This window comes from Phalacrocorax carbo, chromosome 8, assembly GCF_963921805.1.
Source record: "Phalacrocorax carbo chromosome 8, bPhaCar2.1, whole genome shotgun sequence".
Classification (NCBI taxonomy): Eukaryota; Metazoa; Chordata; class Aves; order Suliformes; family Phalacrocoracidae; genus Phalacrocorax; species Phalacrocorax carbo.
The window spans coordinates 5,101,830-5,126,567 of NC_087520.1; the positions used below are offsets into that span (position 1 = coordinate 5,101,830).

General features: G+C 40.5%; 1 protein-coding gene across 1 annotated transcript in view; it reads left to right on the top strand.

Annotated features, from left to right (window-relative positions):
- Nucleotides 1–24,738, top strand: part of SPOCK1 (SPARC (osteonectin), cwcv and kazal like domains proteoglycan 1) — a 333,797-nt gene that overhangs the window by 171,276 nt on the left and 137,783 nt on the right. Inside the window, exon 4 of the mRNA XM_064458363.1 lies at nt 24,072–24,186. Within this exon, the coding sequence (XP_064314433.1) occupies nt 24,072–24,186 (115 nt within the window). The remainder of the gene's footprint in view (nt 1–24,071; nt 24,187–24,738) is intronic.

A 24,738-nucleotide genomic window follows, 5' to 3' on the forward strand; every position in this document is an offset into this window, starting at 1 on the left:
ACTTATTTTTCTATTTATTTACAAATAAAAACCAAATATCCTCAGTGGAACATATGAGAAAATAATAAGAAATTCCATTACCCCAATACTGAAGAAAAATTTGACATCAGAAGCTTAATGGAAACAGAAATATATTATTCATTTCGATGATTAGAGAATAAGAGCCATTCATAAGCCTAAAATAAATGAAATAACCAGTATGAAATTAGGAATATGTTTTTCATTTATAGAGAGTTCTGAAGCAGGATGCTTTTGTCTTTTGTTAATAGCCTCACTTCAGACTCAGGTGTTACAGCTTACTGGGGAGATGTAGTGGAACTATACGGCAGTGCAGGGGAAGAGGCAGGAGAACAGCGCCCGATAAGCAAATACAGCAGCAGGGGACTTTACACAGGGGGTGTGAAAGTGCTTTAGCGCAAGCTGTATCGCTTCCTTCTCCGTAAATCTCTAGGAAGGTTTGGCGAAGGAGTTGAGGCAGTACAAGATCCAGAAGTACTGAGCTTCTCCCAGAATCCGGGTCACTTTGGGTGGCCACAAGTCCCTCCATAGCAAAATCCTGGTGTTCCTCATGCTAATTGATACCTTCCATGGACACATCAGGTAGCCCTGGTACAGTTCTCTTCTAGCCTATGCCTAGGGAAATAAACACATATGTTCCCCTTGCTGCTTTGGGAATTTTCAAGTGGCCTTCGAATGGCTTCCATCTGCCTTTCGTGTATGCTCTGGTTTTTGAGATGCCCCTGCTTTAACACTGTACTGACAAGCTCTTTAACCTACTCAGTGGGAACATAGACTCTGCTTTTACACGGTGGTATGAAAGGTTTCCTCCACAGAGGGAAAAACACAGCCCTTTTGAGTATTTGCATAAATATCAGAAGGATATGGAGGGACACAAATCTCCTTCAGCAGTAATTGCATTTTTGTTGCTATTAGTATAACAAACTAAAAATCATTTTGCATTTTGCTTAGACCATTTGTTTTCCCAAGGGGGACTGCTCATGCCATTAAAACCTCTTTGTATGTGAAAAAAGTGCATAAATAAAAAGATGACAGGAGACAGAATAAATATTTATACTGTCAGCATTCCGAGCATTATGGAATCTTTTCTGGTTTTTTGTTTTTTTTTCCTATTTAGAATTGAAATAACCAACAAATAATGAGCTTTCTTACTGAGGAGGTGTTCTTAGGGATAAAGCCTGCCACTGGGCTTGGGGATGTGGGGATGCTTCTGGCAGTCTTAAAATCTTCTGATCCGATTCTGACTTCAAGAGTAGTTGCCGGAAGGCATATTTCTCTTTTTTGGACATTTTGAAGGGATGGTTACCTTAAAAAAAACCAGAATTTCATGGCAGAGGGAGAAGGAAGTTGGGAATTTGACTTTAGATTGAGATCTGGAAAAGATTTTTTTTCCAAGTTTGCAACTTCTGTTTGCGAAGTGTATTGATCAAATATGAAATACACGTGCAATCACATTACTTCTGAGAACATAAATTGTCTTTTTATGGCTTCAGCAACACAATTCACTTCCTGTTCCCTCCTGAAGCTGATGTCCGTTACACTAATTGTATTCAAACCTGACTACGATTTATTAACGCCATGTGTGAATTCTAGTTTGCCTATTAATTCTAATTCTTTTGCCTGTTGATACTGGTTCTTTCACTTGTTTCTTTTAGGGAAAATAGTGTGGATTTAAGTAACCTCTCTCCCTTTATAAGTTCTGCGTATGGCTGGGTAATTCTCCCCAGATCCACCAAACTTTGCAGCTGCAGGAAATTTTCATGTCCTGCTTTTTTTTTCTCCCAAGCCCCAGTGCAGCCTGGCAGGCACCGACTATTCATCGCTTGGCTGGCAGTGCAAGACATAGTACGCTCTGAAATTGCTTCACAGTACATCTCTGCAATAGATCAGCAGGGAGCTCTGAGATGAGGAGTGTAGCCTGCATCCCCTCTAAGATTTACTGTGTCATATTCAGGGCTCTATTCACATTTCTGTGAATATACAGGGATTTTTCTTGTCTACAGTGCAAATAAAATAATCCTCTCTTTAATCCTGTCGATACCAGTCCTTCAAATAGCCGGTAGAGGCTACTCTCCCAGGGACAGAAGTCTTTCTCATGTGCAGTTCCATCCAGAGGCTTCCAACTTTTGCAAATACAGAGTGCAGCATACAATTTGGCTAATTCATGATGACAGAGAAGCACATTTCAATGAACTGGCACAGAACTGGCAGCCAGAGATACTAGAATTCTCTGTCTAGCTCTGCCTTTTATTCTCCATATTTCCTCGTCTTAAGACTGATAAATATCTTGCTTTCATTTTCCCACAGGCTAACGTGCAACTAGTGCAATTTTATAAGGTTCTTGAAGGATTACTAAAGAAATTTAAAATATTCCTAAGGCGCTAATAATGTTAGGCTGTACCTATCAGAACAAGCTACCAGCTCTGATAGATAACTGAAGTATAAAAGCTCGGGTTAAGGAAGCCACTGTAACTTATATATTCTAAACAGGGAATCCATAATACTGCTTACCAGGCTATTAAACCTCCATACTCAAAAGACTTGCAGGGACAGGTCCTTAGATTTCCAGTACAGGGCTGAACATATTGCTTCTTTAATAAGTAATTAAGGTACCTGTTGATGTATTTGCTGACTAAATTCAAAGCATAAGTGCTTTTGGAACCTTTTTGATGAGTAATTGAAGGTAACATACCCCTCTCTCTTTCCCTGTCTAAGGAAACCGCTTTAAAAATTGCCCAGATGAAGTGGCTGAAGGACAGAATTCATGGATTCTTCACAAGTAAATTCTGAGAGACTCCCCCTAGTTTATTTTTTTTTCATGGTAGCATTATTAGCAAATAAATATTTTTAGTACTTCAGTAATATAGGAGCCAGCCAAAGTTGTCTCAATTTTTTTTCCCCTATGAATTATTGCATTAAGAGTAGGGTGCATCATCACAGCACCAGGGATTCATCTATCTACATTTAGGTGTCTGTTACTATGGATCTGATTGTCTAGATTCTGTTTCTCATTAGTACAGGCGAATAGATACTCTGGGGTGCAATTCATCTCATATTCAGAGAGCTGTCAAAAACAAGTTGGAGGAGTAGTTAGGTTTTAGATGCCTGAAGTGTGGGAATCTAATGTTAAATGAGACAGTTTGCCACCTGGTATGTTTATGTCTTGACATTTCTACATCACCATAATTTCCCAACTGGTAGTTGTCAAACACTGGAGAATTTTAGATTTTCTAAAACGTAAATGAAAGTGTGAGTAAGTCAGATTTAAGTGATATAAATGTTTTCATTTCTCTCAAATGGAGAATCTTACACTTTTGTATTTTGTCCCTTTGAATTATATAGGCTGTAAGGAAATGGGGAGCAGAACGTATTAAGGGATTGCACTCCCTTGCATGAAATAAAGCCCAAGCACTTCAAATTGCCTCAGCTATTAGAAAAAAATGCTTTAGTTTGAAAGTGTGTTATTGAAGTGGCCATTCCCATCACCGTTAGCAGCCCCTGCACGGAAAAGCTGTGTGTAATACCTCTCTGTGCAACAGGTTTCCCAAGCAGGGGTTCAGTGACCCACCTTGAATAGGTTTGAATCAGACATATAGTTAATTGGTCCAGTTTTGCGGTAAGTTCAGCATGTGTTCATCATTAAAATACTGTCCTTGGTATTTATTACCTTTTAATGAAGCGTTTCATCACTGTAACAGTCTAGAACCTTGAATGCCAAATTCTGACGTCTTACAATTGCTGCCCAGTACCATATTTTCAGTATAGAACTCATAGGTCATGGAGGGCTAAAACCAGGAGACTTTAGGCCAGGGAAGCTGCTGACGTGGAAGTTCCTCAGGTATCTCTACCACATGCAAGTGCAATGCCATAGAATCCCAGCTTACTCTTCTTTTTTAAAAATACAAGCTTCAATTATACACAGGAATATATAGTTGGTGAAATCTCTGTATATCACAGGATGTTACAGCAATAGCATATCGCTTACAAGCTTAATACTTAAAATAAGAACACCTGATCAATATATTTTTCCAGTTTTTTAGCTAGTGAGTTTTTTAAACATTCTAAACCGCATGTTGCACTTGAAATGCAAAATTCTGAAACATATAAAATTAGAAAACTGACCACAAGACCTCAAGGGCCACATCTTGAGTAATTGGGCAGGGCTAGCCACATATTCTTACTGCCTCTTGAGATCTGAGTTGCTTGGAACTGAAAGTTCAATTTGTATTAATGAGGGAAATCATTCTTTATGCTGTACATCAAGATGATAAAATGTGTATTCATTGACTAGACTACAGGCAGGAACATAATGAATTCAAGGGCTCTCAAAATAGCAACCTGGCTTTACCTGCCACAGCTAAAATCTATGCCATGATTCCATGTCTTCTGTGTTTGGTGCCTGCTTTGCAAATCCAGTTTTGTAATGCCTCACCAAGCCCATGCTCCTTTCCCAGGAGTTGGTGTGACCACATCCTCTCTTTGGAGTTCTGCCTTCTGGCTGGCATCACCATCCCTCCTTTCCACGTCAGCAGTTGTCTCTTCTACACGTACCGTAATGGATATGCCATCAATAAATGCAGCTTATTCCTTTCATTTCCTCTTCATTTTCTAGGCAACCTGTTGATCTAAATAATTTAGATTTTTGGTAGAACATTCAGTTGACCAACTCTTTTGATACATCTGATCAATTTTCGGAATAATAAATTCTAGGCTAAGAAGAAAGGCATTTTCAGAGCAATTTTATACATATGGTACCAAAAAAAATTCTGATTCTTCTATAGATTCAAGATCCTATCACTTGAACTCAGTAGAAATCTCTGGATATGTTCACATGTTCTTCAGGTACCTTATTAATCCATTTTTAAGTTACTGTTTGTAGCTAAAATGTACCAGCCCTTGTCTGAAACAGTATAAAGGACAGTGTGCTGCTTGCAGTCTCATGGAGTGCAAAAGGGTTCATTCAGTTGTCAGGGAGCAGCAAGGACCACTTATATTCTTTTCATCTGGGTAGCAGACAGATGAGGTTTTTGATTTCTATCTGATTAGTAAGAAGTACTGTGGATTATAGATTTCACGGGATTGAGGTATTTAGTTATACCAGAATTTAATTGTTACCCTGCAGTCTGAGAGTGAAGATCTTATTGGGCTATAGATGCTAGTTCTTGCCTTTGTGCTATTTGCAGACTCATCTAGGAAATGTAATATCAGTTTTACTTGTTCCCTCTTGGCAGAGTAATTTGGTAGGTAGCTAATTAATGAAATTCCACCCCCGCAAACAATCCCTGCACCCCCACCCTTAGACATCAGCGTAGTTTCCCAGCTCAATATTTCAAGGCAGTGCTGATGAGATAAGATGTAAAGTTATAATAAAAGATCATCATGTTGGTAAGTAAATTTAAGACGCACTCACTCCAACTGGCAAAATTATGGAACAACTAGATTTTGAGAAAGTTAATTGGATATGGAATCCTGTGAGTCATTTGAAGTGAGATGAGCAAGTCTTTCCTCAAAGATGAGGATGCAGCCTAGAGATAAATTAAATGCTGGCTGCAAGCTAAATCAGCAGATGGGGGCTGGGCAAAAACTTTAGTGGGGAAGATTAGGATTATTTTATATCAGCAAGTAGACAACCTGTGATTAAAGTACCAAAACATACTGGCATGCTCAAGTACAGTATTTATGTAGTCCTTCAGTTGCATTTGCAAGGTCTCAAGTAATGTATGAGATAGAGATACCAATGGGGTCAGTAGACCCACAGAAGACGCAACACTCAAGAAGACTCCCTGGTACTTCTCTCTCTTAGTACTTCTCTGTCTCTCATGCATTTCCAAGGGCGTTAGTTGATCGATACTTTCTAGGTTTGTTTTTTTTCACTGAAAGAAGCACAGTTACCAGCTGATGGACCTTCTGTTCTTCACATAACATTAAGTCTCCTTGGGGGCTGCTCAAGTAGGTATTCTCTGCTAAAGATTTGCCTCAGGAGCCCGCAATTTCTACAAGAAGAGCACATACCTTTATTTCAGAGTCATCACAGGCTATCACACTGGTTGATGGTCACTCCCGTTCTGCTTCATTACCTGTCCCACGTTTGTTTCCTTTTCTTGCCAGCCCGCTTAAGCCACATCCCCAGTGTAACTCCATTAAAGCCAGTATTGGGTTCAGTCAGAAGGCAGATGGCCTCATGCCCTACTCCCTCCCTTTCTGTGACGTACTGATTATGTATTGAATGCTTCATTCAAATATTACCAAAGTAACAAGATCCTGCACTCTTGCTATTCTAATAAAATGACAAATATTACAATTAATTTTTTACCCTGGATTTGGAAAATTCATGGTGCTGGAGAGGAAGCATCTAGGCATGGGAGTGTGGGCACAGCTTGAGATGTCATTAATGGGCAGCAATGTTCCCCTCAGGACTTTCTGTTCCCACTAAATCTGAGCCTGTGCTCTGCATTTGCATGTTCTTAAGGTATGGCCTAGGATAGTTGAAAAAAGGCACACTTAATCTCAAAGAAATAGTAAAAGGAGTCTAGAAACTTTAAAATGTTAATGGATAGTGTAACTCTAATTAATCTAATCTAATAAACCAATTTCCAGTTGACCTTCTTGGCGAGGGCAAAAGCTTCCATTCCGAAAGGCAGTGTGATCAGTTGTGGGTTCCTCCATTCCTGATTTCAGCTGCAGAAAGGTGTGGGGCGTTTCAGGCAGTATAAAGGTATACGTTATATGGGAAATCCACATGCATGGCTGTAGCGCCGAACAAATTTCAACATCTTTTTGAAGCTACGTGCACTATCTAGATGTTAGTAGTTATGTGATGCTTTTAAGATTTCTTCTTCCTACTTTGCTTGTGTGTATGTTCTGTATGAATGCACATTGTCATCTTTACATTAATTTGGAGATACTGGTAAGTGAAGCGTGCAACAAATCCACTATTCTTTATTAGCTAATTATCTGGTTGTGAGTCCCAGCATTCAGCAGTTCAAGCAAATAACATAGATGTGAATTATTCATTACATGAGAACTGCTGTAATGGGTAAGAATGAAAGATTCTGGCTATTCCGGCCTCCTCTTTCTGAAGCACTATCAAGCAGGAGCGGCAAAGATACCGGCACGGTAACGGCATGCAGCGATAGACAGGGACATTGGCCCAAACTGTCCCTAATGTTTGGCTTCCATTTTCTTCTCTTCTAGAATGTAGTATGAGCAGTAGTACGTATTGCCGAGCTACCAGCTTTAGCACGGTGGCAAGAACGTTCACGTCTACTACTGTTTTAGTTCTATTTTGTTTCTTTTTCATTTGTGCACTTTTTTTCTCAAATATGTCAGCAGTAGAGTAGAAGTATTTGAATCCACCAAGCGACCAAAGCTTCTGTTTAGGTAAGCCTTGAGTTTCCCTACCTTCCTATTGATCCTAGCTTACGAATCATTTAACAAAACCCATTTAAAGGCAGAAAGTGAAATCCTGATGCCAAAGAAACCAAAGCTTCCTCTGGTCTATGATAATACCCAGTTTCTTCATTAAGCGGTAAGTATCTGTAAAAATATGGCCATTTTTAAATATGCACATTCTCTGGTACAGGCACTTAGTGCTTCCCATAGCGGCAATGGCTCTTGATGGCTGTCGACATTTCTATGGCGTCTTATAAGGCTGCCAGTTAATGCCATCAGAGGAAGTTGTGGGTAAACAGCATTTTACAGGATCAGCATTCCAGCTGTAACAGTCTGGGATTTTAAGCATGATGAAAACTTATTTGAGGTTACTCACAGGAAAGAGAGGCTATATGATCATTTTATTTCACTACAAAAACATGACAGTCCACTGCCAGTAAAAATGCACATCAGTCTTCCATATTTGTAGTCATGAGCCTGCTGAGCTTCCTCTTCATTTGTTTGCTTTCCCAGGCTGCGAGCAAACAGCAAGGGTCGGTGCAGCCCTTTTAGCTGCAGCCTTTTGGCTTTGTCCCGTTTCATTACAAAACGAAATGATCCAGAAATCCACCTGAAAATGTAGTTAAGTGATGTGAAATTTAGACACACTAATAAATTACCAGTAGCAGGACATGCTGAGTTTCAAATCATCCTGCAGCCCGAGAGACTGCTAAATTAATTAGCTAGATAGAAAACTTCAGGGAGGAGCCACTGAGACAGTCCACTTCAAGGAGGAAAGAAGGATGTTTCTTCTGAAACAATGCCATTGGCACTTCAACACCTACTGTTCTGAAGTGTTGCCAAGTCCTTAAAAATAAAATCTATCTATATATTGTCGGTGTACCACATCTACCTTCAGCAAATACTGACAGCCAGTAGGAAAGGCTATGCGCATACTAATGGCCGTGTCCCATATAGGTTCTTCCATGTTTAAGGAGCCTATTACGCCTAATAAATATCTTGACTATTATTGACTGCTCAGCTCGCATTAAAAGGCCTGATATAGTAGTCTTCCTTTGGAGAAAAAAACAAATCACAAAGATTTGTGGGCCATTTAAAAACCTATAGGGCATGAAATTGATACTGTGTGGGAAAGAGAGAAAGGAATTCCCTCATTAGGTCTTGCACATTAGTACAAAGGCCGTTGCCGTAGTTTAATCTGAGTTCTTGTGATATATCCTCATAGCTCATTTATACCAGGCAGGCACATGGAATAATGCATTAATATACAGTTATTTCTTTTAAATGTATTTTTTAATGTCTTAATTTTTTTCGTATGTGTATGTATTGTGTATGAAAGGGCAAGATGATGTAAGTAGACACACTGAATACCCTGAACTGAAACAGTGACTCCCTGCTTCCAAATTGTGACGCGTAACATAACGGCTCTCCAGCACTGTGAGCAGAATTACATTTTTACTCTGTTGTTGATGAACTTATTGGTACCAAACACTGAGACTGCCTCTGTGGCAACAGTGGAAGCTGACGTGACAGCGTTTCTTTCCAAGGCTTGTGATACAGTGGATTGGGCTGTAACTTAGCTGCTGCTTAGGCTTGCTAGCTTGTACAGCTGTTCCCCACCTCTGTCTCAGTAAAGAAAGTCACTTTAATATCCGAAGTGTTAAAAAGGGTCAGAGCACGGAAGATGAAGCTCTTGGTTAGTTTCCTCTCCTGCACACCTAGCATGCTCAGGTTGTCCACAGTCTTTTCTCTGATGCAACTTATAGTGGATGAAAAGTTTGAGTTAGGTTTTCTGGCAGCACCATTATCGTGGAAAGTACTATGAAATCAGCTGGAAGAATTACCTTGACCGAATTATAAATGCAAATTCAGTCATGGTGTCAGACAAACACGTTTTCTCTGAACAGATTTTAATGTTTGACTATGGTAAAATGAAGCTAAAGTCATTTTCCAGTTCAGTGTCAGCCCAAGTAACACGGGGGTATTGCACACACCCCGGGGGGGGAGGAGGAATCAGAAAGGAACAGAGATGCTCCCTCATCGTCAGTCCATCTTCCCGTACAGCTTGCTCTGCCTTCTTCTTGCAGGTGACCTCTTTGTAGTGATGCACCCTCGTTAAAATGTCAGTTTACTGATTAAAAGCAAATAGGAATATATTCTGCAGAAGAAGCAGTGGGATGGATAAATCGTGCTGAAATACCATTTCCATTCCCTGGACATCACAGCACGTTTATATAAATAGAAATGTTTTTTCTCCTTAATACTAAGGTCACAGTTATATTGTTTCTATCTTCTGACTGTCACTTTTTCAACAAGCATCTTGCTTGAAATTGGAAAAGCATCTGGCATTATATGGTATTCCCTCCAACATGAAATCCACTGCTTATCCTCCTACGTTTTCCGTGTTCACTGGGAACGGTGAAGTCGGGAGGGGGGGATGGCAGTTACAGTTCAGGTCAAAACTGAATGAAGTTATTAATTTGGAATAATAGTAGTAGTTCCTGCTGGCGTCGTCCCTCTTTCCCACCTCCTGTCTCCAAACCACTGCAACGCTGATTCTTGCTCTTCACATTATTCTTCTCTCAAATTTGGAGCAATGCCGCCAGATATGTCTAAAGACAGATCAGACAGGCTGAATCTGGAAATAAAGTATATATTCCCTGAAAGGGAGCAAAACCCAGTTCTCAACTGCATTGTTACTTTGAGTTTGAATTATTCAGCATTACTGATGGGCATGGTTCTTTTTTATTAGAACTCTGTGTTTTATCTTTGTTCCAATAAAAAGTAACATGTACATCAGGACCCCTGAATAATTCAGTGTTACTTCATAACTCAGGAAGCTTATCCTGTTTTCAAGGCATTTCTTGCCTAGGTGTTCCAGAAATGAAGCAATTCTCTTACGAACAGTTGTTCCTCTGTTGTAAAAGTGGATTTTAGCTACCATGCTGAGTGCAAAGTTACAGAATTTGCTGTTGTACTGCCTGAGGCAGCCTCGGCTCTTTCTCTGTGGGAAAAGGACAAAACAACATTTTAGTTATTCCAGGCAGTTACTCAGGTATCCACAAGGAACTGTTCAAACTTTAATTCTTCATAAAGGACCTTTTCCCCAGAATTATTTTAGCTAAGTATTGGCAAGGGAAGTAGCATTTCTCCTCTGTCAGATGATCTCTTCATCAATGTATAATTTTCTGAGACGCATAAAGCATTTTAATTAAACTGTGAATCCATTTAAAGCCTTCTAAACATTGGGTTTGTGTGTTTAAAAATTATCTATCACTTACCAAAAGACATATCGAGATGCCATGGAATGCGTTAATGAGAATAGGATTTTACCCTTGTATGCATTTACCAGAGAACTATCAAAAGCCAACTGCAAAGTGCGTTGATTGAGCAGCATCTCTGTAGAGGTGATCTTTTGTTGTTGAAAATGGATTTTGAGGTCTCAGAATCAAGAGGGGAACTGTAGGTTGTGTGAATTAAAAGCTGATCATCAGTTTCCACACTTCTGTGGCAACTAAAGCGTAGCAAGAAAAAACCCTGTAGAAAGAAGCCAATGTTGGGTTAGTTTCCATCTGTATGTATTGTTCTGCAGGGCTGTACGCATCCTATAACTTCATATTTTCATTGCTATCATACCACCAGATGCTTCTAAACTGCGGTGCTAATGCTCTTCCTTGTGACCACTTTCTGTCTTCCAGCCCATTTGACGATCTGCTTTTTCCCACTTCTGAGGGTAGCTGCTTATTTTACCCCTTCATTTCATTCTGTGCAGAAAAGTCACCAATCTCCTACTGTTCAGAAACTCCCAGTGTCAAAATTTCTGCCTTTGGCACAATTCCAGCAATTGCTGGTCAGTTCCAGCAGAGCCGAGTTAATTTTTACAAAATGATTTTGTAGTTTATGAATTTTCATCTCTATTTGCTTCCCATTAGAGATTCGCTCTTGCACTGTGGACTGAGCAATGGTGTTAAATATTCACTGATTTTCACAGCACTTGTTTCTGTTAAACTCATGCTAGAAGAAGGAATTCTCTTTGCTGTGTTTATCTTTACTGTACTTTAGAACCAGCCAGGACAGGTGCTTGCCCTTTCGTTTATTTCCCATTTAAGCCTCTTCTTGATATCTATTATATGACTATTTGATTATCTAAAGAGGAGCTTCATCTTTTCCTGCTTAGGTAATTCCTCTCAAAATACATCAAGCTACAATCTTAATCAAGATTAATCAAGAAACAAATCAAAATTAGGCTAGGCAGCCCCCAGCCAATTTACATTTTCAATGTGTTTTGTGTTGTACAGATTTCTGGACTATATACAAACCAGGTGTAGATGAAGCAGCAGTTACTCTGTAGGGTGATGTCATTTTGTCATGTCTCATGGCTAAACTCTCTGTAACTTCAAAATTCTAGTGATTTCTTCTCATAGCAAGTTCTTTACCTGGAAAATCACTAGTCTCTGATTTTTCTGTTTCATCCCTAATCCAAGGTGCTCTGCAGAATGCTGCGCATCTTGCAAGGCTCTCCTCCGTGGTATCAGGTTGACAGGGACAGCTTCCGTGTGATAGGACTGAAACCACCATCTTTTCATAATGAAATCAGGCTTTTCAAAGTCTTTTGTTTTTGTGTTTGTTTTGCTCAGTGCACACTAAAACTAATATAATATGGAAACAAATCTTCCTCTGTTGATGTACAAAATAAAGTGTTTTGCCCGTGTTTCCATGGAGACAATCAGTCTGCCATAAATGAACATGAAACGGCTCATAGTTCTGCAGAATTTAGCTGTTTTGAAATCATTACATTACAAGTCATTCACAGGGGCCCTTTGCTTCTGTTCTGTGATGCCTTCCAAGAGTCCCAGGGTGATTTCTAGGCAGGTAAGTATTACTATCCTCATTTTAACTGCTGAAAAAGAGAAGGAGGCAGAGTGACTGCCTCATTTATCCCAAGTCACAAAAAAGGCAACATTAGAAGAAGACACCGTAAGGGTGCCCTTCCCTTCCCGCCCCATTGGCGAGGAGAGCCGCTGCCCACGCGCAAACAACAAGTGTAATGTTGGTCGTTCTTCCGTGGCATACTGTTAGAAAGAATTCTATCCGTATCATAACTTATTAATTAAGCATAAAACGAGCTCCTGTATTTTATAGCTGATAATGATTGGGGCCAAATCCTGTATCGCTTATCCTAGCAAATAAGCAAAGGAACTTAATGGAAAAAATTGGGGTTTTTCTCATTTCCAGGGCTGAATGTCACATCTAGTTTAACATTTAAATACAAGCACGTAGAGATGTGCCGGGTGCCTGGCTGGGAGTTGCCGTAACTGTAATAACATTTGCATTCAGTCTGTCGACAAATAGAGCAAACTCGTCGCCCTTTCAGAGAATTCATATCCAGAATTTCTGTTGCTTGCCTAGCTCTCTACAATGCTCTGTTAGAAAAGAATTGTAATTTTGCATACTGAAATACTGATTCATAAAAACAGCAGTTTGGTCCTCAATTTTTACTCTTTGCTCATGGAATCAGTAACAACAGTGATGCACATTTGCTTCTGCGCTACCACTAAACTAATAAGCATTAAAAGATCTGGTATTCATGTTTTCAAATGAGATTTAATGACATAAAATATCTAATGAAGGATGACAAAATTTGATTGGTAAGAGATTTTTTCTTTGAAAAATGCTGGAGTTATATTTCTACTTATATTTTTCCAATTTTTTTTTCTACTCATAGTTCACAGTATTACACTTTGTATAGTTCTTAATCAAAGCTGGAAAAGGGTTCAGTTCCTCACAAGCTAGGTATCCGAATGAAATTGTGGTCATTTTTTTCCCATTATATTATTGCTTCAGTTAAAGTATAAACTACAACAGCCTCAGCCTCAGAAGCGCCTCACGACATACGATGCAACTTCTCTCCAAGCAAATCAAAATATGTTTGTACTCATCTGAAATGGGAAAGGTGTATCTTTAATTATCCATGAATAATTTAAAGTATTATTTTCTGAAGAGGGTATAACCTCTTTTGTTTTCATTGGCCTTGGAGTAAAATAATTTGTGTTAAATGAAATCCCACTAAATAAATGATAATTCACTCCAGTGTAACAAAAAGCCAAAATAGTCTGGGTTGGTTCACAGGAGAAATTATATTCATCATTTCAAAATTACCAGAGGATTGTTGAGTCCAAGCATTCAGAAATATCAGAGTTATCTTAAATAGATTTATTATATTTTTTATATTATTATTATTGTTGTTGTTGTTGTTGTTGTTGTTGTTGTTATTGTTATTTTAGTAACAATTTGGAGTCCTTTGTATGGCTTTGGGTTTTTTTTAAATCTTTGTAGTTTATGTTTTCACTATTTCCCCAGCAGCCATGAGAACAAAATCTTACTGGCTTTTGGAGGGAAAACCGAAGTTCTGTTCTGGTAGTAGGGTCTGGAGGTTTAAGGGAATCAGCCGGTATCACAGGACCCAACTTCAATCACAGATAGGGAAAATGCAGCCTCAGCTTCCTAAAAAACCACAGTCTGACCTAACGATCATTTCACAAGATGTTATCAGCTATCCAGTTCTACCGGTGTGGAGATCCACGTGCTTCCTCTCTTCTCCTCACATTCATGTGCTAGAAAATCGAGCTCGAAAGCCTGAGGGAGCATATTTCGTTGCAGAAGAGGCACGGCTGGGCTTGGGGCACCAGAGGGGCAGCGGGGTGGAAGCAGTAGCGGCTCTCCTGCAGCAGGAGCCATGCCTGCTGTGGCAGAGCCGTGAAAAGCTGGTGGGGTGGAGATCGTCTGGAGCGAGTAGCGGGATACCTGGGGTTAGGAACGCTTGACTGCCTACTTATAGGGTACCTTTGAAAAGCAAGCAGAGAGCTAAGGCTGACTGAAGGAAACAGCCATGTTTTCAGCTCTGCTCCTGTGCTGAGGATCTGTTAAGACAGATGCTGCAGAACTGTGTCCTCCCTGCGAGGCAGAAGCGGAGTTTTCTTCTATTTCTCATGTTCCACCAACTAAAGATTAGAGTGATCTTTTGAAGCTCTCTACTTCCATCCCAGGAAGCTTGAAGCTGGATCACCCCAGGGGTTTTTGGGACTCCAAGACAAAAACCGTAGCGCTGCTGTCATGAAACGTACGCCAAAGCACTCTGAGTCCCTGAGAATGGGGTTATTTTTGTACCCTCGCTACTTCCTGGAATTAATAATTGAATGGAACATCTGACGAATGTCCTTCGGTCGGTGGGTGTTTTAGGTCTGTTTTGCCTTCAGCTTACCAGGATATGCAGAAACACACCCTGGGGTACGACACATACAAGCACAAATTATCACACAGTGGAAGTGCTTGGAATTTAGAGAAGCGTTATGGCACTGATGCCAGATCATACTTTATCGAACCGATGCGAGCACTCTGTACTTGCACGTCGGTTGAACCTTTCCCTTGCAGGCAGGAGAGCTCTTTGGGAAAAGCACAACTGGTGCTAGCTGAAAAACAAAGCAAGTACGTAGCTGTACTTGACAGCTTCTTTTTACAGTGGATGTTTGTTTCTTCAGGTTCAAATGAAAGCATTAAAAAGGTAAATGTATTAGCTAAACGTACCTAAGGATATGAAATATTTAAAACCTGCCCCAGTGTAGGGAAGTATTGGAGATACATCTGCAGTAATAATGAGATACAAATCGTAATAATTCATTGTCATAAATGAAACCAGGAGCTTCTTTTTTATTACTTTAGCAAATCAACGTTGGCCTTGTACATGTCCCTGTATTAGTTGCTACCAAATGCCTACATTGATGGTGGTGACTGATCATCGCGTCCACCAATGGAAGCGCATTTCTTAACTTACGGTCTTCTCTTTTTTTACCTTTCCATCACTTATTTTCACTGCATCAGATTTCTGTATATTTGCCAAGGAAATTAATTTAAATACTCGGGTTCTTGTCCTTTGCTTTGGAAAGGAAATCTGTAGATTCTTTTGAAGCATCTTTTGCCTTAGATGGCCCTCAGCAACGTCAAAAGCAATTATATGTCAGTTATAAGAAATGATCTTTGAAAGTGCCTGTAAAAATTAAAATAGATGTTTCTGTGCACTATACCAGTGTCTTCAGCCACTCAAATGTAAGAGTGCTCCAAAACAAAACCATAAAAAAATACTACACAGTGATGGAATAAATGCTGACAGTTTGAGATGTTACTGTTTAACTGCCTTGAGAAATTCCATTTACTGAAAATAATTCACATACATGTTTGAAACATTCAGGCCTATGGTAATTAATTTTCAGCTGAATTGATTTCTGTATGCAAATTGCTCTGAGTAATTATGCAGAGAGAGAGCATGTGAGAAAGAGAGATTTAAATATCTGAGCTTGTTAATCGAAGACATGTTCTTCCCTAGACTTGGGGGGAGGGCTAACACCAATTTTCTCTCTAATGAAGCAGAATGATTTATGCCAAGATTTGCAGAAGCAGGATAAAAACCATTGGTAATTATTTGCAATTGATATTGGGGGGGTGTAATCTGTTATTAAATAACATTTTTTAAAACCAGAATTATTAACAATACCAGCTCTGAGAAGAAATTTTACACTCATAGAATTGTAGAATGGTTTCGGTTGGGAGGGAACTTAAAGATCACCTAGTTCCAACTCCCCACAAAGGGCAGGGACACCTTCCACTAGGCCAGGTTGCTCAAAGCCCCATCCAGCCTGGCCTTGAACACTGCCACAGTTGGGGCATCCACAGCTTCTCTGGGCAACCTGTTCCAGTGCCTCACCACCCTCAGAGTGGTCTCCACTTGGAGATCGAGCCATTGACCACCACCGTCCAGCCAATTCCTTATCCACCGAGTGGTCCATCCATCAAATCAATGTCTCTCCAATTTAGAGACAAGGATGTCGTGCAGGACAGCATCACTGGTGCTGTGCACAAGTCCAGGCAGATGATGTCAGTGGCTCTTCCTGTATCCACCAACACTGTAACCCCGTCATAGAAGGGCACCAAATTTGTCAGGCACGATTTGCCCTTAAGGAAGCCCCATTGGCTTCCAGTCACCTCCTTATTTGCCATGTGCCTCAGTGTTTCCAGGAGGATCTGCTCCATGATCTTGCGGGCACGGAGGGGAGACTGGCTGGCCTGTAGTTCCCCTGGTCTTCCTTTTTTCCATTTTTAAAAATGGGGGTTATGCTTCCCCTTTTCCAGTCAGCAAGAACTTCACCAGACTGCCACAACTTCTCAAACATGATTCAGCTCCAGTGAACAGCATAGTCTTAGCCACTCAATGTGGCCACTTACCAACGTGTAAAATAAGAGAATCTGGGGAATGCGTATAGGCAGAGACCTTCTGAACAGCTACAAAAGCCTGGAAGTCCATCACAGGCTTACTTGGGTGTCATGTTCATACAAGGGTGATGGGGTAGTCCCATTGCACTTGGATTAAGTTCTGCTGACAGCCTAACCTCAGCACATGGATTGGCTGGAGTTTACCACTGGAGCATTGAGAACTATCATGTTTTCACAGAGGAGAGCAATCTTCACCTGAGTGCTTTTTAAATTAATACATAAGGCCATGTTCACCTTAAGAAAAAAAAGCATAGATTTATCATCTGCTTTAAAGCTGAGTTGAAGCTCTAATTCTGGGGGGAAGTCTATGGCTTACTTTGAACAACTGAAATGTTAAAAACAAAACTGGTTTTAGCCATCATATGTTGAAAACATGCCCTTTTCGTAGGAAAAGTCAAGGGCAAAGTTTGTAGAGATTTTTATTAATATGTGTTTCAGCTGGCTGCATGGCTTCTTACGCGTTTGCTCTTTGACAGTTCTCATTGAAGTAAGTAGTAAAATTCCTCCAAGTCACTCTTAGCTGCTTTGATCACACTTTCTTTTTGGCTGTCACCGTGCTGTAGGTGGAGACAAGGTGCTGGTTTGAAACGTTGCCTTTTAGACCTGAAGTTTGACATTAGCTGCCATTCGAGCTTCGTGCTGAGTGGGGAGGAAGCCAGGTGAGGAATCATCCTTCCGCCCAGACCAGCTTGTGTTTGCATCTTTCTCAGTCCCACCCCCTAGCTGCTGGCTCGTACGGCCAGGAGCTCTGCTTTCCTGCTGGTGCTTGCTTGTGGAGCATTGCTGGAATCAAGTAATACATAATAATATTGAAATACACACCTGTAATGTAACGCATCATTTAATTGAGAGGCTTTGTTTTATTATCAGTCTTTTTTGTCTTAAAATATGCACTAGGATCTCTGCATCGAAGATGGCAAGTCCCATTTTCCAGTTCATCATACCTTTCTCAACAGATGTTCTTCTTTTCTCATACAGTCAGAACAGTTCCGAAGGGATTGCATAAAAGCAACTGCTCTTGACATTTCATTATGCAGAAGTATTTTTGTCATTGAGTGATCATAGTACTTATTGTCAGGCAATTTTGAAAACAGAAAACCCAATATTTACATAATGCCATTTCTCTTTGATTGTGTAGTTTGTTTCAGCTCCACTAAACATCTATGAGTTTGAAATTACTCTCTTCCCCCAAATGAATGGTCATAAAACCAAAATCAAGCTCATAAATCTTGCTGTGAACTAGTTGTACGGTTTCTGCAGGATTACACATCCATTGCTGCAAGACATTGACAATATTTATTTGTTATCACCTTTTGAAAGTCAAATGTGTGAAAAATAAATTTACTCTGTTGTGATTAACACAATGACCCACAGCTGCAGCATATAGAGCTACGGTCTTATAGAGCAAGTTCTCCCTGTACTGCCAGTGTCTGAACTAAGAGTTTCCTCAAAGCCATAAGTCTTATTTTATAGTGGTAATATATAAAAACATGAAATGTAATAGAAAAGTATCTCAAACACTGTTGTTAGGTCTTTGTCCAGCACTGATTTATATTGCAAACTCACAGCCTCTGGTGAATGGTACAGGGAGGGGAGAGGAAAGCCTGTGCAGTTCATAAGCGAACGTTCTCTGGTCTGCTTTGTGGAGCTGGGAGGGAGAGGGATTTGGGGGCAGTCGGTGTTTGCAGTCCTTCTGGTATTGGAAAGAGATGCCAACATACCGTTAGGAGGTTGTTAATGGTCTGATGCGATCCCTGGTGTTTATTGTTTACCGATTATTCTGTTATCTCTGTGAGGTAACCACAGAGATTTATAGTTTTAATAGGTTGCTATGCATAATAAAAGCTTGACTTGCAAGTGCTTTGTCACTTAATGGCAGGAATTCTGATCCTGCATCTCCATTTTGTGTAAATGGGCCTGGCATAGGTTTTGGGTGGCTGCATATAGATGAAAGCCTTTCCCCTCTGCAGTGCAATCAGCTGACCTACGGAGCTAGCAGACCAAGAGAGTGCAAATTTCCTACAAAAATGTTGTGGCCAGTGAAGCAGAAATTTTATCCCATCTGAACACTTCTTCACTTGTTCTCTGCCAGACAGGAAGAGACTTCAGACCTCAGGGTACCAGGATAGCTGGCCGGAAAACAAATGTCAGCAGCAGAAACATCTAGGTGTTAAGTGAGGAAGAGTAAGACTTCTGAGCCAAGATAAAAAGGCAGAAATTCTACATTTTCCCAGGATAAAAAACTTCTGAAAATGTATACAGAGAGATGTGCAGTATTGTATTTCCCTATATTTCAGCCAGCTGTCTCCTGGGATGGATGCTTCCCTTGGAGACCAACTGTGCAGGGATTTCAACATGGGAAAAGCTCAGGACAGGAAACCACAGAGTCTGACTCCAGAAAATAGGCAGGGTGACTGAACTGCGTTTTCATCAAAGGATTTATGTCCATGTGAAATCTGGAATTCCAGTAGTGGCGGGACATGGATCCCCTCCAAAAATCTTGGGCCAGTCCTCAGCGACTGTCAGGTCAGAATAAGTAACCTCATCAACTTCACCTTCACCCTCAGTGTAAAGAAAAACTGGAAAGCTGTTCACCTATTACAGCCAGGCTTAAGGTATTTTTGCTATTACTGTGCAGACAGACCTGAGTAACTATGTGCAGACTATTTAACATAGAAAAGGGATGGCTGTAGTTTTCCTTTCAAACTGATAAAATAACGTCTTTATAATAAAAAACTTCCATTTTTTTTCCTCATTCCTCTTCCCACTTCCATTTATTTATTTGTACTTTTAGCTCTTCATTTTCAAAGATTTCATACTCATTGCTTTAGGACAAAAAGAACTGTGATGACAAATAAGGTTGTTATGTTTCATCTTATTCCCAAGGGTCTTTTCTTCTGCAGATGATCAGCATCTGCTCCTAGTCATGTAGAAATCTGATTAACAAAGCATGATCTTTGATTAGCATATTTCAGAAATTGTTTCTTATTATGAGCTCTCCTTAGGGCTTGTGTTGCTTAGCAGTGGAACAACCTTCCAAACTTAGTTAACATGTTGAGGAACTTTGCAGACATATAAATCCCTATTTTGCCCTTTTATGTTCATATGGATAATGCATTCTGCATAAGTGGAAAAATATCTCAAGAAATAGTAATCCAGATCATGGGTTGTTTTTATGTCTTCTGACAAACCCCACAGTTTTGCTTGTATTTAATAAGCTTCCTTCAACTATATTGAACTGTATGAAAGGGTTGTTTGTAATGAATAATAAATGATGCTTCTATAGTGTGTTCCATTTAAAGATCTGCATGAGCTTTTCCACCATGAATGAAATAATTACTCCCAACACACAGGTCTGGAAAAGCTTAATTTATTAATATTGCCAGCATTATTATTCTTCTCAGATTTTAGAAGTAAGACACTGAGGTAGAGAGAAGTTGAGGCCTTGATTTAAAAGGAAATAGTGACCATGATTTCCAACCACATCTTTTCCCATCCCGGTCTTCAAACTGGTGACCATTCAACAATATTTTTCTTTTTCGATAGATGATCTCTTAATTGCAAAATACTTCAAAGTTGTGTTTTGTTTAACAGTAATGTATTGTGTGATGCTATTTCAGAATGTACCTCCTTCAGAAATGCATACATTTTTACTGCCTTAGAAGGCCTAAAGGGTTCCTGAAGTGGATAAAATTCTTCAATTAAATTTTGCTATGAAAAAACACTAAGTTTTGAAACTGTGCGTGATGTCACATAGACCGTGTAGGCCTAAATCTTGCTTCTCTTATTCACGCCAAACTAGTATTGACTTTCAAGGCTAAACCCACATCCCCACTTACGCAGGATCTGGCTGATGGAAAACTGTGAGCACGAGGCCAGCGAGTGCTCTCCAGCAGCCCAGCGATGTTGGCAGCTATTAGCCCTGGGCTCCTAGCCAACTGGCACAATGGTTTCTGGTGATGCAGCAGTTTGCATCGAGGATGTGACACCAGCAAAAGCAGACGACGTGCATGTGGTCCAGTAAAAGAGCAAGGCCAGCTGCAAGCCAGCAGAAGTTCTGGTCGTTATTTTTTTTAGTGTGGGTATAACCTTTGAATCGTATCAGCCCACTGAATCTGTGATCCGGTGAGCCTTCGTGGTCCAAACGGCGCTTATGTATTAAAGGCTTTGCAGGAGGAGCGTATCTCACTCTGTTTTGCAGTTTAAGAATATCTGGGTAGACACATAGGTAAGGAAATTGTGGCTTGCCATTTCAATCCCTGTCAGCCTTTAACTCTCCAGTGAGAGCGAACTAAGGATTAAGAACGTCTGTCTCACCCCCAGGGTTCTGGGAATGTAAAGAGCAGGGGATGGGTTACTTCTCCTGTGCCCATTAGTCTGACTTAGAAAAGACACCAAAAGGCAACAGCAAAACACCCCTGAAGAGCGTTTTCAGCATTTGATCTTCTCAGTAGGACACACCCTGGCCCCTCAAACACCGCCTATATATTTTCCTAATGACAACTCATTGGATGTTGACGCCTTGTTGCTTATGGTGCAGGAAGCAGATGGTCTTTTCTCCTTCCTTGCTCACTTCACCTTTTCTAACAGTTTTAATGGCTTTAAAAGAAAAAGCTTTTAACACTTTTGGTTTGTTTCTAAGGCTTCCCCCTGTCTTGCACCAAAGTCATTCCACTAAATACATATACACTAGTGAAGCTCAGTTGCCCATTACAAATGTGTGATGGGTGTTAATGTGGTAGGAGCTCGTAGCTGTGGCTGTTAATCCAACACAGAACAGCTGCAGCACTTCAGCACTGCGGGCAAACAGAAGAACCCCCTGCTTGTTGAAGTGCCTGTGCTGTCATATCAAGAAATTTGGTACATAGAAAACTGAGACTTCTTGTACTTCAAACAGTATCCATTGAAAGTTTCTCTGATCGTTCAGTAAAAGTGGGAAACTCAGTTATCATAATGTGCGATAAGGCTTTATACGGTCCCAAAAATGAAACTAAGAGGTGCTCATTTCCAAGAGTGGCCCATTACGTGGGGAGGGAGGGGAGAGGTAGAATGGGATTGCAGGACACACTGAAGAGGAAGGGAGTCAAATCCTTGGCAAAACAATGTCCAAAAAAACCTTATCTAAAAATCACTTCTTAAACAAAGGTGACATTTCTCTGTATGGCTGTGGCTTCCCTTCTTCTGAAGTATTCACATAACCATTTTTTGAATATTTCTAATTCATCCTGGCAGATATGTCTTATTGCTGATCTTTAGAAGCATCCTTTTGTAAGAGAATGAATTTAGATAGATAGCCTTTCGAATGGGACTTGATTGCTGCGAAGTATTTATAAGAAATTTTCCCAGCTGGGATCACTGCTCTAATTGGAGTGGTATCCAGCATAGCACTCTATCACTCCTCTTTTTTTTATCTCAAAGATTACCAAATCACTGCTCATTGCAGGAAGCAGTCTGCAGAAACTTGGCAGGAGCAGGCAGGTTTGCACACTGGCAGGACAACAAATACTGCCTGCGTCTGCTGAGCTTCTGGAGGGACCAGGAGGCTGCTCCAGTGGCTGCTCCAGTGCCTAATGCACCAGCACCTTCTTGCCTTTGTGAAGGAGCAGCTCATGCCACTGCTAAGTTCAGACCCTCCTGCTCCTTTTGGATGCTAAACAGGATGATCCCAAGCTAAATCCTAATTTTACAGCATCAAGGCTCTGATACATGTTTAATATCTTAACTTATTTGAATAGGTGTGAAAGTTTGTGCAGTTCTAGTGTAACGTGCCACATGTTGATTTCTTCATTTAGGGTTAGGAGACATTTTTGTGTAAAGAGAAAAAAATGAAGGGGCTCCTCAGGCTCTCACTGCTCCTTTCTGAGCGTGTTTGTTGCATCTGAGGAAAATGGTTCATCGCAAGCTAAAAGGGGATCTTTGCAGGAGCCTCCTGTTAGAATATTGGCAGTGATTTGCTGTGCCGTTTCAGCCTCCAGGTACCCTTTTCAGATAAACGGGGGCAGGGTGTGCGCGCGCGTGTGTGTTAATCCTTGTGTCCTGGCTAAGTGCCGGTTTTGGTAATTGCTTACTGTCTGCAGTCCGTTAACTCTGTTTGCATCATCATTAGGGTACAGCATTATTCACTCCTCCTGGTCCACTATTGTGCTGCCTTGCAGCACGCTGCTATAGAGAGGCAGATTTTAACCAGCGGATTCGTAAATAGATATGTTCAGGAGGAAGGTTCGTGGCATCTTTCCTAATCAAAGCTGTAAAGCGGGTACCTGAGAGTAAACCCCAGTACCCTGCATTTTCCAGTGCAGGATTGCATGTCCCGTTAGCACGTTTTCCAGGCTCCTGACTAGCTGCAGTGCCTCAAATCATCCATCACATCAGAGGGAGAGAAATACCCTGTACTGCCACCATGTCCTTTTCTCCAGCAACTTAAGATTGTTGAGATGAAGATTGCCCGCTGCATTATTCATCATGGGGCTGGCTGAAGTACAGTTCTGGGCGGTGTGTCCCTGTCCGTCCCCAGATCCTGTTAGGCTACTGGAGAGAAGGACAAAGCAGCAGTGATGGCTCCTCAGGGAACCAGAGCCTCAGACCAAAGCAGGGACCAATGCTACTGCCAAGAGTGGGAGCACCGGATAGTGTCAGGAGGAGAACAGAGAGTGTAAGGACTGACTTCAGAGGAAGAACTTTCCCTGGGGAGCGTCAGCAGAGACAACAGCTTGGGCATATTTGCTCTGAGATCACAACTCATCATGTTCTCTAATCCCACTTCCAACAGCACGGCTGGTGATGTAAGTTGTGTAAAAGCCCAGGATTATTTTATTGTTGTTACTGCTCTTCAACTCAAGCATTTTGGGGGCAGGAGATGCTTATCAGTAAAAGTTAAAAATAATTCCTACAAAATAATATGCCTGTTATACAGTATCTGTGAAATGAATTTTATTAGCAGTCTGCAATATGTCCGTTATTAGATAGCTTCTAAACTACTAGTTATTTTGTGAGTGTATTTTATTCCACCATAACTTTTCTATGAAATAAACAGCACGATACAGGTTATTATACCAGTACTTCATCCCGAGGTATCATGTCTAATATTAATGTGAATGCCAAGTTAGACTCAGATCACCCTTCAATAATCAGAGTCTTTAAGGTCTCCATCTACCTTTCTACTTAAACATCTCTATTTAACATGCAGTCTGAAACCAACGGCACATACTTCAAAGTGGGAAAGTATTTATTCGCTCAGATGTGGGAGTGTTCCTTCTAACCAGTTGTCATCTGTCAACCAAGAGATAACTTTATATGCATGTCTCACTGTCTTTTTTAATATGTTTGGTTTTTTATAGCCCTTGATCCATCCAAAGATCCATGTTTGAAGGTGAAGTGCAGCCCACACAAAGTGTGTGTCACTCACGACTATGAAACTGCTATTTGTGTAAGCCGCAAGCAGCTGGTACACAGGTAAGGAAACTTAGTGTTGTCTGAGGTCTTCGTGTTTTCCTAGACATCCAGTAGGATGAGAAGTAGTAACATGAGAAAACTCCAAAATGTACATTAAAAAACATAATTATAAAACATTCCTTTAAAGTTTAATTTGCTTTTTTTTTCCAAAAACAAACAGAAGTATTTTTATTTATACCTGAGTCTGTTTCAGAAAGACCTGGACCGTGGGGCACCAGGCAGTGCGGCGTGCAGAATGCTCTCCCAGTTCTGGGAGTGGCTTTCTCCTCCCAGAGAGCAGTAACTATGGATATTTTAAAATCTGCAAACCAGTAATATGAAATGAAAATGTTGTGTCAGAGACATCCACAGTTCCAGTAACTTCATTAGAAGCCATTACAGAGAGATTAATAAAGATTTTTTTAAAATGTATCAAACCTGTGCTTAAATTTGGTAAAGAACTGAAAAATGTTGGTGAAACTTTATAGAGCATTTCCCCGGGGAGTCACATAATTACAGAAAGCTCCAGATGTGATTGCTGTATGACTGAATTAAGAGCAAATGAAATGGCTA